The 16,691-nt window shown below is 39.2% G+C and overlaps 1 protein-coding gene across 1 annotated transcript; it reads left to right on the plus strand.

Annotated features, from left to right (window-relative positions):
- Positions 1-816: 816 nt before the first annotated feature.
- LOC134441651 (cone cGMP-specific 3',5'-cyclic phosphodiesterase subunit alpha'-like) lies at positions 817-14,861 on the plus strand. The gene is made up of 22 exons (XM_063192040.1): positions 817-1,284; positions 2,724-2,876; positions 3,320-3,409; positions 3,487-3,627; positions 3,857-3,931; positions 4,031-4,095; positions 4,197-4,263; positions 4,377-4,424; positions 5,288-5,437; positions 5,536-5,679; positions 6,017-6,082; positions 6,611-6,757; positions 6,890-6,997; positions 8,930-9,039; positions 9,307-9,394; positions 10,000-10,100; positions 10,416-10,523; positions 10,709-10,772; positions 11,644-11,718; positions 12,258-12,341; positions 12,450-12,609; positions 12,720-14,861. Exons 1-22 carry the CDS (start codon positions 817-819, stop codon positions 12,755-12,757), a joined length of 2,550 nt encoding a protein of 849 aa, XP_063048110.1. The 3' UTR covers positions 12,758-14,861.
- The last annotated feature ends 1,830 nt before the right edge of the window (positions 14,862-16,691 follow it).

A 16,691-nucleotide genomic window follows, 5' to 3' on the forward strand; every position in this document is an offset into this window, starting at 1 on the left:
ACATGTTGTAGGCGGCTATACTCTAAATTGCTGAATAGCCCTTACTTTCCTTTACACTGTCAAACACGTTTCTGGTAGAAACACTGTAGAGACTGAGACAGTCTGAGCTGAAGTAATTGGTGGGAAGCAAAAGTCTGAAAAAGCCCCTCTGAAGCAGCTCGTTATGAGATGACTCAGCCTAGTTTATGGGGTCATCCTCGGGTATTATCCCTCTGTCCAAGAATTATTACTGTATGAAGAAAGTGAAAGCTGGAGGTCTGTAGCGCAGACAGGTCTGGTGCGGGGGCGGTATGGTTAGGGTACCATCCGCACAGTTTCAATAAGAATAGGCCTACTAAGGGGGTGAAAAGGGGCAGAAGCATTTTATTACTTTTAACAGAGGTGGTGGAAAAACAGAAAAAGAAAAGAAAGAGTATGTGTAACACCTTTGCATAAAGCTCGGCAGATACACAAATCATTATCTGATGATAGGATTATAGCAACTTAAATGACAAGTAGAAGGATTACAAGGTTAAATATGCTCAGAGGTTTATGGTTGTGATGTCACATCCACAGACACGCCTGTTCATATGGCTTAACCGAAAAGCCAGTACTTTCTCTCTGCTGGGCTGGGAGACATATCCCTCCCTCTTTCTTTTCGTCCCACACAGCGCAGATTACAGTAATGCTGCTTGGACACCCAGGAAGACACTGGGTGTGAAGCACTGCTTCTGGTTCATATATATTTTTTTGTTTTTCTTTTTTTTTACGTCATTCAAATGACGTGTAATTGACATCTGGAGGACAAGCAAGAAGATAAATAAATAAAGAACAAAAATGGCAGACGAGAAATCAGTTGAGGCTTTCCTGGATAACAATCCACAGGTGGCCAAGGCGTACTATGAGAAAAAGATGAAGGCCGAGATGATATCCTCTGCGTTCACAGAGAAGATAGACATCAAGGACACCGCCTCATTCAAGGATGCTACCCAGATTGTGGAGGCTTCATTTATTTATGAGGTGGTGAAGATGATGCAGACCCCGGGCCCTTGGGAGAGATGTCTGCACAAGGTCCTGCAAAGAATGGCCCTGTTGCTCAAGGCCGACAGGTGCAGTTACTTTTTTAGCAGGTCTCGCAACGGCACCCCGGAGCTCTCCACCCTGCTCTTTGATGTGACCCCCACTTCAGAGTTTCCGAAGAATCTGGTGAATCCAGATGCGGAGATAGTGTTCCCCATGGACATGGGAATAGTTGGCAAGACGGCAACGGCCAAGAAGAATTTTAATATCCCGGATGTGAAACAGGTGAGCTGAGAAGTATACAGAAAAAAAGAATAAAACACCAACAGAAAGAAATCTCATGCGTAGGCCTATTGAGTTCTGTTCCATGCCCCCTAGTTGTTGTATTCCACTTCAAAGACGAATGATTTTGGCTGCCGTGCTGAGAGTGTGTTGGTTTCATGAAAGGATTCTCTTTAACGAACAGCATGACTAAGCTTGTTAATACTATCAAGTTAAACCCCTCTCAGTAATTGTGTTGGAGGAGCTTGACAATTTAATTTACTGGAGCATAAAGTTGTTGTTTTACATTGTGTCCAATGTAGACATTGGCATGTAACTGGCCTACTTGCAAATTGTGAAATGATGTACTACATATAAGAAATGTATTGAAATATCGGTAGGCTATACACAGCCTATTCACAGTGTTCAGATATTGAAATAACTGAATATGTATCTAAATACATAGGCTACTACTAATGTGTGCAATAGTCAAGCTCTGTTGAGAACAATACACTTTTGAGGTGTAAATTTGATGTAAAGGACTGTAGAGCAGATTGAATTATGGTATCATGGTTTGTAATTATGTATCGGAAATTATACTTGCATTGTGGTTTGTAACCTTTGCAGACTGGTCTAATTGGCAATGCACTTGAAACCCATATGGATATCCAAAATTTCATAAAAAGTGAGAGAACAGACCCATAAACCTTTACTTTGTTTCAAAAAGCACATTCCACACATTTAAGAGCATCTGATTATCCCTGCCTAACAGTCATTCATTTTTTTTTAAAGAAACAGTTCTGACGATTTCAATATGCTGTTGTATTGCTCACGCTACCCTTGACTTGTCAGTACCCGGTGATGCTGCATTTTTCGGCTCAGCCCTTTCCGAGATTTGAGCTATTCTAATGGGGGCAGATTTTGTTTACATTTAAAGAATTCTTAACATAGGCCTACTCCAAATATTTTCCTAAAAGGTATCACTGTTTGCTAGTTGTAACCTTTTGGATGTTATTGGGAAGAAATCAAGATGTTTTTTTGAAATGTAAACAAACACCTACCCCCATTACAATGATCAGGATCTCAGAAAAGGCTGAAGAAAAAGAAAAAACCTTAGGTACTGACAAGTCCAGGGTAGTGTGAGCATTACAACTGCATGTTGAAATTGGCTGGACTTATCCTTTAAGTAATGTTCACCATATTCACACTCACACTCCAGCCCCTTATGATAAGTCATTTAAGATACTGTATTTCACATGACAGTTTTATCAACCAGGGTTATCAATCTAGCTTCTGCCAGCAGATAATGTCATGCTGCAAAGCAGTTCACACTTTGGTCTCCCACCAGCCTGTCATCTTTGCAGTGCTTGCTGGTGTGTGAGTGCAAGTGAATGTAACAGAATGTAACTAATATGTAATCTACTTCTACTAATATGTAATCTAATATGTATTCTACTTAATAGAATGGGAATTTTAGTGACTTTGTGGACAAGACGACAGGATACACAACCAAGAATTGTCTCACCGCTCCCGTCATCAGTGGAAAGGATGCTGTGGGTGTTGTGATGGTCTTGAACAAGCAAGGAGCCAATGAGTTCTCCAAAGAGGATGAAGATGTAAGATTAACACCTTCAGTTTATGACACACCATGCAACATTTTCTTGTTTTTCTGTTAACCCTTGGTTACCAATAGTTCAGCAGCTGAGACTTTTGCTTAGCCTTTGGTTTGGTTTTGTTGTGGAAGTTATAATCTTACATTTTTGACTGGTGATCTTAATTATTTGCCTGACAGAAATATTAGACTTTGAGAATAAATGATTCCATGCTGGAGATAAAGCCACAAAGGCAGGAACCCATGCATAGCTCACTGTACGTGTAGTTATACTACAGTATGTTATGGTTATTCACAGTCTGTTGCCACTACTTGCAAAAAGAATATGTTAGTGGTTTAAGTACTCATGTGTTAATGCAGCATTTATGCATACATTGTAATATCAATTGTATATTTTAGATTTAAATGGGTAATCTGGTACTTTTTTTTTGTTTTTACTACAAACAGATGTTCAGTAAATACATGACTTTTGCCAGCGTGATCGTTCTGCAAGCGCACACAGCCTACATGCACAATGTGGAGTCCAGAAAAGCTCAGGTATCTCCCTATTCATCCATGCATCCATCCATCAATCCACTTTTATTACGTGATAACCTGCTACTTTCTTCCTGTAGGTGCTTTTGTGGTCAGCCAGCAAGGTGTTTGAGGAGCTTACAGACATTGAGAGGCAGTTTCACAAGGCCTTGTACACCGTCAGGATTTACCTGGATTGTGAAAGATACTCTGTGGGTCTACTGGACATGACCAAAGACAAGGTCAGTTTGGAAGAAATCCTGTCCCCATTGATCATGTGGCTTCAACATACAGTATGTTCTTTAGTTGTAGTAAACACGCAATGTGTAGGCCTAAGGTGTGCACGACAGTCCAGTGGGTAACTTTCATTTGTGTAAACACACTCAACTTCATGCGACGAAGAACTGAAATCAACAGTACACCAAAGCACTGATGACTGAACCTCAACTAACTGCTCTTTTATGTGCACAGGAATTTTTCGACGAATGGCCTATCAAATTGGGAGAGGAGGAGCCATACAAGGGCCCAAAGACCCCAGACGGAAGAGTTAGTAACTATACATATAATCACTATATACTGTACACATACTGTAGAGGAAATTCAAAGCATGTCCACTGATACCCTGTGGCTTTCTACTCTATACAGGAAGTGAACTTCTACAAGATCATTGATTATCTCCTTGAGGACAAAGAAGAAATTAAAGTTATCCCGTTAGTAGCAAGTTCATTTTTTTTTCTGTCATTGTTTTCGATATGTGCTGCAAGGGCATTTGTGTATTGACCACAGAAATGTTATTTGTTGTTGAAAACAGAGCTCCGACACCAGATCACTGGGCGCTTGCCAGTGGCCTTCCCACATACGTTGCTGAAAATGGCTTTGTAAGTGTTGACAGCTTTTCAAGCTCTGCAGACTTGTTAAGACAGGAGCAATAATCATCATGAGGAATCCTTTTGTATTTTAGTGGAATATAAATATTTCTTTTCCACAACAGATTTGCAACATGATGAATGCCCCAGCCGATGAATACTTCACCTTTCAGGTGAGTATCCAAAGGAAAAAGATTTACGTATACACTAGAAACGCACTCAGAGTGCAGACCTCCGCCAAGGAAGCTGTTTGATAGAACATTTCACTATGTTACACCCTCATTTTTTTTCAAGTCTTTCTGCCTTGTTTTTGTGGAGTTAGAAACCGGAATCTCAAAGTTCGCCCTATCCCGCAATGGTGAAGAATCTTTTTTTTTAATTCCTGGATCCGGATCATTATCCGGATCACCAACAAAATTGAATCACATCATGTTCCTTTTGTCATTTCCAACAACTCCACAAAATGTCATCAACATCTGTGCATAACTTTTTGAGTTATCCTGCTGACAAACAGATAGACAAACAAATCAACTCGACCAAAAACACAACCTCCTTGGCGGAGGTAAAAATCACAAATGGCTATACCAGTCTTACACTAGAAAGGGTACACTTTTATATTAAATATATTCATATTTATATATTGAACATGTAATGAAATTACATATACATTGGCCACAATCCATGTAATGTTTAGGCCTACACACTGTATGTGGCAGCACATGGAATGTGTAAGAGTGCCTTACTTACGTAGCCTACAGTATACTATATGTGAGGAAAATGAGAAATGTGCCACTTTTATAGTATGTTCCATATAAGATTTGGCCATATATGAAATAATAAGAGGAAAATGTATAATGCATAAACTTTTTGTAAAAAAAATATTTGCTACACAGCTGCTTTTCGGTGTTCTGCCTTCCTCAGTGTGTCACATATAGCCACATATAGTCATATCCCCTTACCCATTACATCCCATTGTCCATGAATCATTTTATTTTGTCTGTAAACTCATCTCATTTCCTGTCTTGTCGTTTTCCAGAAAGAAGCTGTAGATGAAACAGGCTGGAAGATTAAGAACGTGCTTTCACTTCCCATTGTCAACAAGAAGGAAGAAATAGTGGGAGTCGCCACTTTCTTCAACAGAAAGGATGGCAAGCCATTCGAGGAGAACGATGAACAAATTACTGAGGTAAATCTTGTCTCATACCACGCCTTGTCTTTATGTATTACAGTGTAATAATAACATATGCAAGACTTACAACAACAAAAAAAACTTTTTTTTTTCAGGGACTTACTCAATTTTTGGGGTGGTCAACATTGAACTGTGACACGTACGACAAGCTGAACAGAATGGAATGGAGGAAAGACGTTGCCCAGGAGATCCTCATGTACCAAACCAGAGCCACTCCTGAGGAGGTCCAATCCATCCTGGTGAGCCATCAACAGAAGTAATGCGCTCATATGCAGTGCTTTAAGTGGCCATTGTTTTTAGTTTAAACGCAGTATTACATACAGGTGCATAAAAAGTCTTGGTACTAGTCTAGAAGCTTCACACTGGTACGTACTGGACCAGTTAAAACACTGGTGACATGTCATTTTGTCCTTTTCCCACAAGGAGCCTTTTTTTATTTGAACACCGTAGAAAAGGTTTCTAAGTGGGAATCGTTAATATGATTTGTTGCTGTTACTAATGATGATTAATGATTAGTAATGTTACTACGGTATTTCTAATGATTGTTACTATTACTAATGAATATTGTCTATGCAGAACACAAAGGAGAAGTTTGACAAGATGCCTGAAGACTGTGATCAGAAAGAGATGTACAAGCTTTTGGTAAGATTGTATCATTTGTTATAATCTATTCTGTGCTGTGGTTTACTTTTTGTGTCCTCAGAACTTTATTTTTTTTGCACTTGTTATTGTCCATAACGTAACTAACGTGACTTCCTTATTTTGTCACCCATACTGGAATAAAGGTTAGACATTGCCCCTTTGTGTTCAACCTTCTTTTGAACTTCTGTATTGTACAGTTTTTTTCCGCTCAGAACCAAGTAACAGCTCATTTATTTACTAAGAACTGTGACCATGTGGACCATAATGTGAATGAATAAGAATTTGTACCCAAGACACTGACAGAATGACATTTTCACTAATCGGATGATTCTGATGGCTGCTCACTGAAAGATGTTTGTTTACTATAGAACAGTATTCGGTCAAAGGACTCCCAATTATGTAGCTAGCATTAACCCAGTACTGTAGAGTGCACAAATGTATGGAATCCTCTGTGGGTTTGCTCTGCGGCGACGGCCGCATTGAGTTTCAGGATGAAGTGTTAATGTTTTTGTGCTCTGTCTTTCCCAGAGAGCAAACGTTCCTGAGTGCAAAGATGTGGACCTGTTAGAATTCCGCTTCAGTGACTTCCCCTTGAAAGAATATGACCTCATCAAATGTGGAATCCGCTGCTTCTTCGAGCTTGGAGTTGTGGAGAAGTTCAAAGTACCTGCAGAGGTGTGTTGTCAAATCTTTCCTGTTTCATTAACTCTAACCTGCTGGACATTTTTGAAAATGAAAAGTGATGTGTGTTTGTATCCTCATGCAGAGAATTGAGGCTTTACATTGATTAAATCGTTCTGGTTGCAGGTACTAACAAGGTGGATGTACACAGTGAGGAAAGGCTATCGAGATATCACCTACCATAACTGGAGACATGGATTCAACGTGGGCCAGACCATGTTCACCCTCTTGATGGTGAGACTCAAGCTTCTTGTGCTCAATTTACAAATAGCTTTGATTAAGTTGGAGCATTTTTGCCCATAAAATGGAGATGGTGTTTCTGGCACAATATGTCAGTACCACATGTGTCTTTTCTAGGGAAGCATATTGTTTGCTCAAAAGCAATCGGTGTCGTTTTTTGGGTTTTTATTTTATGTCTGTCTTAACATGGGTATTTTGAATACACACCTGAGCACTACATTAGGAACATGTTCTTATTTTTAGGTATTCTATGCAGGTGCTCCCTGTACCAGAAAGAACAGCTTCAGTTGTTCAGTGTGGCTTTAAGTAGCATTATTTGAATTTTTAAATGTTTCCATTGGTTTGGCTCATTTCTGGAAACTGAGATGACATTCCAATGACTATTGAGCCATTTGGCCAAACACTCTTACCGTTCTACATATCATTTCAGATAGCCAGCAAAAGGCACCAAATCTCTCAAAATTGCTCATTCATGCTTCACAACTAAATTCCATATAAATAGTCAGTACTGTAACACTTGCATAGATACTTCTCAATTGCTTTGGCTCATTTAAATTAATTTAGTGCTTCTGTCAAAATAACCTGGATAGCTACATGGATCATCATCACCATCATTCACTCTCCAAAAGCAGTTTACCCGTGTTAAAACTTAATTCCTTTCTCATATAAATCATCAGTGCCCCCAAAATGCATTGTCCCTTTGCCATTGTGTAAGCACTACAAGTCAAAATGCTTAGATGTTTTGTCATTATGATAGATGTACAGCTAATAGTTTTGAAGTACATGTATGTATACAATTGAAAAAAGTGAGTAAGACCATTGACAAACCAGACTCTTCACTAACTCTGCCAAGGAAATTGTAACTATTTTTATTCACACAATGTAATGTCCATATATTACAGGTTTCTGTATTGGTTTGCCTCATTTCTCAAAACGGAAATATCATCCTCAAAATAACATGAAAAAAAAACAATCCAAATAAAATATGTCCTAACAGAATGTCATTTGAAGACATTTTAAAAAATGAGACACAGAAAAACTGTAGAGTACAGTATTTGTTATATACTAGTAAAGTTCCAATATCGACTGACAATTACTGACATTGATTTACTGTTTGAAATTCTTTTGAAAAGTATAGTGTTCTTGACTGTTTTTGTCAATCGTATAGGCTATTTTGCACCTGATGACTTACACAATGAAATCATGCTGACATGTTTCGGAGAGAAAAAAACATTAGACTGAGAATTGACTGATCCTTTTAGATAAGCGAGATCTATTTATTTGGTTACGTGTACATAACCATTTGCAAAGATACACTAGACATTTGAGACCTGTTCAAAGCTTTTGAAATTTGATAAAATGCCATTCTGTTGTGAGTATGCAAGTTGGTTTGGGGATTTATCCACATTGTTTTGAGAATGTCATCTCTATTTCAAGAAATGAGCCAAACCAATGGAGAAAAACTGTAAGATGTGTAATGTATTGCTTTATGGTTTCAATACCCAAGCCAGCCTGTCAGGCTACAGTACATTCACATTACTCATATCTTTTATTTATGCGAACATTAACTGGACATCATGGACCATAATGGTTTCATGAATCCTATTGGTGTGATAATAAGCAGATAAATAGATTACATGAATATGTAGGTGTTGTGGCCCTGCCATGGCCAACCGGTAGGGCATTCGTCTGCCATGCAGCCCACCTGGGTTCAATTCCCAGCCCGGGTCATTTGCCAACCCTTCCCCGTCTCGCTCCCCATTGGCTTCCTGTCCACCTCTCATACTGTCCTGTCAATAAAGTCGAAAAAGACAAAAAAAAAATCTTTGAATAAGTAGGCGTATGTTAAAAAACGCACAGTGAGTGTGTGTATCCAGTACACAGCTTTATTGCCTAACTTCTGTTTTTATTTCTTCTCTCTTCAAGACGGGCAAGCTAAAGAAATACTACACAGACCTGGAAGCCTTTGCCATGGTTGCTGCTGGATTCTGTCACGATATCGATCACAGGGGAACCAACAATCTCTACCAAACAAAGTAATCAGCATAGTCAATTATTTTATAAACCATGCTGACTATTATTTCTTCCCCTCTGTGGAATACGTACATAGTATACCCTCATAGTACACATTATCATTGGTTGTCTCACTAAAGCTAAACTAGAGCTAAACACATTACAGAAAACCTACTAGGTAGAAATTTGGCAAAAACCATGCTAAAAAAAAAAAATCAGCTGTTTCTAATGGATTCTTGTAAAACTGAGAAGAGATATCCTCAACTTGCGTTGACTTGCTCTTCCTTCAGGAGCGCCTCTCCACTGGCCAGACTGCACTCGTCCTCCGTCATGGAGCGCCATCACTTGGAGTTCAGCAAAAACATCATGGAAGACGAGGTGCGTATGTCTGGTTGTGTGCCTGCGTGTGTGCGTGCATGCATAGTCCGTGTGGTTCACATATGCCTCTTTTCCACAGCCGTTTTCCTGGTAGGCCTACAGTGAGACTCGGCCGCCACTTTTAGCTTTTAAATAGACACAACACAGCTCAGTCGCAAAGCAAAAAGTGGCGGCCGAGTCGCGCTGTGACGAGCTGTAGGCCTACTGGAGAACCGCCAATGGGTCTCAATAGTGCTGAGGAAATCAACAGTCTCGCTTGTTCCTGATTTTAGTTACAGTTAGTACAGTACCACTCTGTTCAGATATAATCTCAAGCTTTCATGTGAATCATTGAACTTATTCAAACCAATTGCTTCTGATTATACATGTTACGGTCAGACAAAATCTTTGGTGAGAGTAAGTGTTCCCCATGGAATTGAGAATAAGATAGAAAGAAGTGGTCGACAGTTCATCAAAAGTGTTTTTTGTCAGAAGAGAGGGTTCCTCCCTTCTCGCACTGCGTGCGAGGTGTCAATTTCTATGAAGTGTAATATTCCTTTTTAACTAGTGGCACGATTCAAAATAAATTGGTATTCATTTTCTTTTTTTAAATCTCTGTATTTCAGCACATCAACATCTTCCAGAACCTTCAGAAGCGCCAGTTCGAGACTGTGCAGCATCTCTTCACCGTGTGCATAATTGCCACTGATCTGGCTCTCTACTTCAAGTGAGTCTACCAAACTGGATTTGTTAGTTAAAATCCAGTGCCACATATTCTAGAGATGACTGATTTTACATGACCAATTCAACCAGTGGACTGCCTGTTTGACTGTTTGAATTGAACAGGTACTATGAGGTCATTTGGAATATGTGGCACTGGATTGTACAACTAATGTACCAAGTTGCCCCTCACTGGTCACTATGATTGTTAAGAGATGTATTGTAGTCTCAGAGATGTATTGCCGTGTCAGAGTGGGACTAATACTTGCACTATACTAATACCGGTACTTGACTAATACTTGTGTCATTTTTGTTCAACCAGGAAAAGGACCATGTTCCAGAAGATAGTGGATACCGTGGAGCCCATGGGTGAAGAGAAAGAAATCATCAACTACATCTCCAACAATCCCACGAGAAAGGAGATCATTATGTGAGTGTACATACTGTGGCAACAAGTTTGCATATAGTAATTGCATCCTTCTTCATTTTTGATAGATATGGAAAACTACATATGTAATTCTGACGGACAGTTGTAGGGCGTTTGGTCTGTAATGGACTGTTGACTCTTAGCCCCGCGACAGACTGCTAAATATATGAATGAAACTGCATTTACAGGGCAATGATGATGACAGCTTGTGACTTGTCGGCCATTACAAAGCCATGGGAGGTGCAGAGCAAGGTACAGCCAACAGTGCACACATTATTCTACCCATCACATTGATGTATAGCTAGACGTTATATACTAACTTCTTTTGACTGCCACCTGGCTCTTAGTAAAGATGTTGGTATCAACCATTATGCTCTAAATGGTATTAACCCATTTATGCCGGATGCTGCATAACGCAACATTGACCCTAGTGCTGGGAGCTGCATGACGCAGCATTCAGCACTCAGCATTCAGATATTGATATATTAGAGCTGATTGAACAAGTTCTAATACAAGGTGAGGGTCTTAACGTTTAAATGTTAATGCATTTTATGTTTTTATTTGCTTCAGAGGCTGAGATATTTAGATGTGTGTGTTTCAGAGGCTAAGATATATGTAGGTTTTTTAATTTACTGAAAGTAACTTTTCCCAGAAACAGCTTTTAACTCCTTAAGACACAGCATTATAAATTAGCTGTTACCAGACTGGCAATGACCAAGTCGTAATGTATTACTAAAGGTCCCGTGCACTGTCATAGTAGTGTAGTGCTATAGTAGTTAAATTTCTATGTCTATTACAGCGTGCCACAGGAGGTACGGCGTGCATTAAGGGGCTACCAGGTGTGTTTTTTGTAGATGTTTTGGGCATAAATGGGTTAATGAGTTGTGGTAATGGTATTGAAAGACCATTCACTAATTCTGTTCACTAAAGTCCCTGGTCAACAAACAGTATGCCTGCTATGAACTAACTCAAACTTTACTGATAGTAAGAAAAAAAAATCACAACCAAAAGCACTAAATCTGATAAATGAACAACATGAACAACTAAATAAAAGAAAGTGTAGGGATGAGATGATTCAGATGTTTAGATCCTCTTGTTGAAACAAACCATTTCTCCTCCACAGGTTGCTGTGATGGTGGCATCCGAGTTTTGGGAGCAGGGAGACCTGGAGAGAACTGTGCTGGAACAAGAGCCTATTGTAAGACTCCCATCTCCCTCTTTTTTTTAATGCAGAAGTGGTCTGCATATAGCGCATTCTTTCCAAAGTGCCTTTGCATTGAATGCCTCATTCACCAAACCTCTGACTACATACGAATGGTCCGCATGTTCCATTGATTTTTATCATAATTGTTGTGTAAAAAAAAAAACTAGGTCTGTTGCCAGCTCACACACTGGTTGTCATTCAATGCACCACTCTGCACACTAGGAATAGGATGGGACGCTTTGACCTAAACAGGGGAAGGTGGATTCAAGGCAGTATACATAGTTGCAGGCTCCACTACCAGAGCCACTGACACAGTTTTTTGCTCTCATCATGCTTCCTTCACAATCACCACTTGTGCCTTTTCTCTAGCAATGGCCTACAATGCAGAATTATGTGACCTCTGGAGGTTTGGCTGGCAACAGGTTGACAAGCTACACGTAATATAGGAGTGTCATTTAGATAATGTTTGTTTGACTTTCAGATCAGTTAGAGTATGGTTTTCCTAATGAAGTGTTACAACTTTTGTCTTATAGCCTATGATGGACAGGAACAAGGCTGAAGAATTACCCAAAATGCAGTGCGGCTTCATCGACTTTGTCTGCACATTTGTGTACAAGGTGATATTATTGTGTGTTTACATACAGCATTGTTATGTATTACGTGTCCCATTTGAAGCTGCCAAAATTACCGCTGTTTAAAATGGGTCTACACAAATTCTTGCACAGGAATTTGGGAGATTCCATAAAGAAACTAACGACATGTTCAATGGATTGACCAACAATCGTGTGGAGTGGAGGAAACTGGCCGATGTGCATGAAGCCAAGCTTAAAGCCATCGAGGACGCAAGGAAGAAAGCAGAGGGTATAGTCGACCCACCCCCTGAAAGTAAGTTCAAGCTACTAATTCTACTCTTTTTTTGTCATCGAAATAGCAGCACTCAGTGCCTTTCAGTCATATTTAATCTGTCATTGATTCATTCTCCTTTGGTCAATCAGCTGAAGGTGGGAAATCAAAAACCTGCACAGTATGTTAGCCTTCTCAAGGCCACTCACCGCTGGAAAAGAAAACCGACTTCCTTGAGCCTGAAGCAGACGATGAAACTCTACTCTGCCAATGGGGGAAGACCACAGGCCAGGACCCTCATTACTTATGTGAATATGTTTAATATGACACAAGGAAAAACCTGAATGAAAAGAAAGAATACTGAAATATCGAGACATGTACTGTATTGCCTGGATCAAAAAAACAAGTGATACTTTTTTTTTGGCTGACTAAAAGTAAATTTCTTATACAACTGGTCAGCTGCAAATTTTGCACTTCGTGCCAAATGATGGCATTTATTAAATAGTCAAGCATAACCTCATAATGTAAATGACTATGGTAATATTACAGTTGCCACACTCAGCTTTTGTTGAGTTAAAGAATGTTGGCATATAGAACCAATTACTACTGTACGTTGCATTTTCATTTGCATGTTGCATCATTACCAAACCTGCAAGTGCAACTATTACTACTAGTAGGATACTGATTGCTACTATGGCTAAGGCCCTGTGGTTAGTTGTATACCTCTGGTTGTCAATCCAGGCATCCTACTAGATGAACCAAGTTTTGCAAAATGCTTTGGTTCACAAGTCCGAATGCAGCGAAACACCACAGAGAAAAAAAAACACAAAAAGATGCTCAGCGTGTTGTATGTCTGCCACAACTCTGTCAGTTCATACTATTTCCAAATGATCACGCAAACTTGGGCTTATTTGTGTGTGCAGATATCAGCTAGCTCATTGACAAAATGTCTATGAATTCTTTACAATAGGCAAGACAGTCAAACTGGAATTATTTTTTTCACTGTATGTACTATAAAGAATGTTTCCGCCAAATGAAAATAAGTTAAATTAAACTCTAAAGAAAAACGGTTTATCATTCCCCCCGAATATTATATAGGTGTACACATACTGTTATTATATATGATTAGAATTTTTCAATACCAAAAAATATTTAATTAACAAATGTATGTTCATGTAATGTATGTATGAAAGCTGAACGTTTAATAAAATAGTTATTTGCTGTAAAAATGCTTTGTTAAGTGATAGACAGGATGCAAGCAATTTGAAATGCAAAAAGGAGAGGGCCGTAAGAAGATTTGTAAGGATTGGATTTTGCTGTAAGCCTGCTTTGAAGATTCCCAAAGACTTAGGACCATGCATGTTGGCTGTAAATTGTCCAAGCCAGTGTCTGTACTCATGACCAAAGACCATTCACATGTGAAATGGCAGTTTACTATAACATGAAGATTATGTTACATTCTATGTGGAAAACATTATGATTATTATTATCATGTTATTCAGGTGTACTACTATTGTATTGTAACAATTATTACACAATTTTTCAGTCATGATTCTGACAATGGTTTGGGTGTTGTATGAAGGCCTTTAAAAGGCTGTGAACCTGTTTATACTATGAAGAGACAAAACTAAGCAGGATATATTTTGTTATTACATCAGGAAATGATTGGAAGGAACAGGTGACCCAATCGTATTTATTAACAGCAATAATTAATTAATAAATCATATCACAATGTCAGGAACACTTTCAACTCAATATATGAGGAAAAATACTAGCCTGATAAACCAGACTAAATGTGGATGTCTAATTTAGTCTGGCCTCGATGCATAATACATCCGAAGATTGTTGATGAGAACAACCTTCCCTCAAAACCCTGCCGCTTTGATTCAAAACACATCTTTGCGTTGTAATTGGTTTGCCAGATTCATGGCATTCTGACTTCATTGAATCATTATGCGAGGCCAGACCCACCCGTAGACAAAACATTTTGCCGTCCAGCGGTTGGCGCTGGTTCACCAGGCTAGAAAAATACTGCAAGCACTTGATATTTCTTCAACTTATGAGATGACATTCAAGCACGTTAAAGTATTTTCATTTTATTTTTTTATTTATGCATTTGCTAAATAGCAATTTAATAAAGGTACCGACATTATCACTACAGAAACACTTGTAGACATTTTCTTGCTGTCACACATGGCTGGGAGGTACTAAATAAAGACTTTTCATGTATGCATACTGTATGTTCCCTGTGTGTCGTAATCTCTTCAAAGCAACTTTCTTGCTCACTGACATAGTGAGAGGCAAAATTAGACTTGACATAGATTTAGGCTCGAGATTGCACAAGGATGTTATTACTGAGCGGGCCGATTTTTATAGAGTTACACAACCAGCCAGTTAGGTAAGGCCCGTCCAGGTTACAAGTTAGAATGGATATAATACCTGTGCGGTCTTCTGCATAAATTAGCATAGGTCAGGCTTATATTCTCAGCAGGGATTATTGCCCTGTCGAGAAATAAGAAGATAAGGACACACAAGTTACACAAGGCAGGGCCACACTATGCTAGAGACATGGGATGGTCTACCTGGTCACCTGAACTCAACTTCTTACTGCCGTGTTGGTTCGAAGTTTGCAGTTCATTTAACTCGTTGAAGCCTAAGGCACCTGTGAAAAACGCCTGCTGAATGCCTAAGCCCTTTTTGGCAAAAGGTACTGTCAACCTAAATGCCTCCGCCTCCGAAGCACATAGAAACATGAAACAGTTGCATTTAAAAGCTAGGACCCTCATCATCTTGCATTAGAATGTGTTCATTCAGCTCTTACATACACAGATTTTTAATTAAAGAAAACCCCTCAAATCTCAAAATCCTGAATGCAGCTTCCATGTCCCTCCAGGCACTTAGGTCACAACACATCAGGCTTAAAGGTGCATCGTGTAAGGTTGTGGTCAGAGTTGGTATTGCAACTATACTGCTCATTCAAACTGTGGTGACTATTACTAAATTTGATCTTTCATGAATATTTACTAAGTAATGAACTAATATTTATCAGCATGACTTAAGTACAGTAAGATTTTCAGTTAAAAATTTCTAATTCTGGAAATTCAAAATGGCAGACCAAGAAGATCCCCATTTTCATGTTTGAAAAGTGCCATTATCCTAGTCATAATGACTATTCAGTGTTCAGTATTCATGAATAAGGTAACAATTGTGAATGGGCAGCATACATTCTGGAAATAAACAAGTAAAAATATTACACGGTGCACCTTTAAATGGGTTGATGAGAAATAACGCATTTATGAGCCATGAACATATTTCCAGGGGTGATAGTGGAAAAAAAATCCTGAGCCTGAACTTTTTTCCCTGCTCTAACGACGACGACAAGATACTGCATAGTGATGTAACGTAGGCCTATTTTGACACATTATTCACAGTTTTAAATAACAGTTTTAATAGCCTGTGTATGATTGTATGATCATTTTTCAAGCCTGATAGTAGAAGAAAACCCTGAACCTGTAACACTTTCTGAGATAAGAATAACCTAATGGCTAATTATTATCACTGTTTTTGTTTTGTTTTTGCAAACTCTGTCAAGCCTGAAATCAGGCATGGAGCCTGAATACTATCAGCCCTGTATTTCATAGTGCACATGACTATGGAAGACGGTTCACACAGCAGCTGATGGCTCAGCATTTTACCACATCAAGTCATGTCATACACAGGCCATTTCAAACGTCACAGCTCAGGCTTAACCTTTTGACAGGTTTAGCCTGGCGCAGAGCTGGCTTAACTGTGGAGCATATCAGCAGCATATGTGGAGATGCGTCATATGTAAATGTTCTCACGACAACCCCCATAAGCTTCTCTAAATGAGGGGAATCCTTCTTACAGCCTTGTAGTTACTATACAGCACCCTCCCCCCCTCCACACCCATCCATTGAACTGGCACAAAACTCATGCTTTTCATACCTCATAGAACAATATCAAAACTCAAGATGACAATAGGCTGAAATGCACGCACACAGGCAGAACACAACAACAAACAAATTACAGCCTCAGACATTGGTCAGGGGGAATTTGGGTATAATATTCAGTCTGTTTTAATTGTACACAATTGGAGTGGAAGG

Source organism: Engraulis encrasicolus, chromosome 24, assembly GCF_034702125.1.
Source record: "Engraulis encrasicolus isolate BLACKSEA-1 chromosome 24, IST_EnEncr_1.0, whole genome shotgun sequence".
Classification (NCBI taxonomy): Eukaryota; Metazoa; Chordata; class Actinopteri; order Clupeiformes; family Engraulidae; genus Engraulis; species Engraulis encrasicolus.

What these genes read in the sequence shown, in the direction of transcription:
- LOC134441651 (XM_063192040.1), top strand. Translation starts at nt 817, where the DNA reads ATGGCAGACGAGAAATCAGTTGAGGCTTTCCTGGATAACAATCCACAG. An exon ending in ACGTTGCTGAAAATGGCTTT is followed by an intron (nt 4,264 to 4,376) that starts GTAAGTGTTGAC and finishes TTTCCACAACAG; the next exon opens with ATTTGCAACATGATGAATGC. An exon ending in AGTTCAAAGTACCTGCAGAG is followed by an intron (nt 6,758 to 6,889) that starts GTGTGTTGTCAA and finishes TTCTGGTTGCAG; the next exon opens with GTACTAACAAGGTGGATGTA.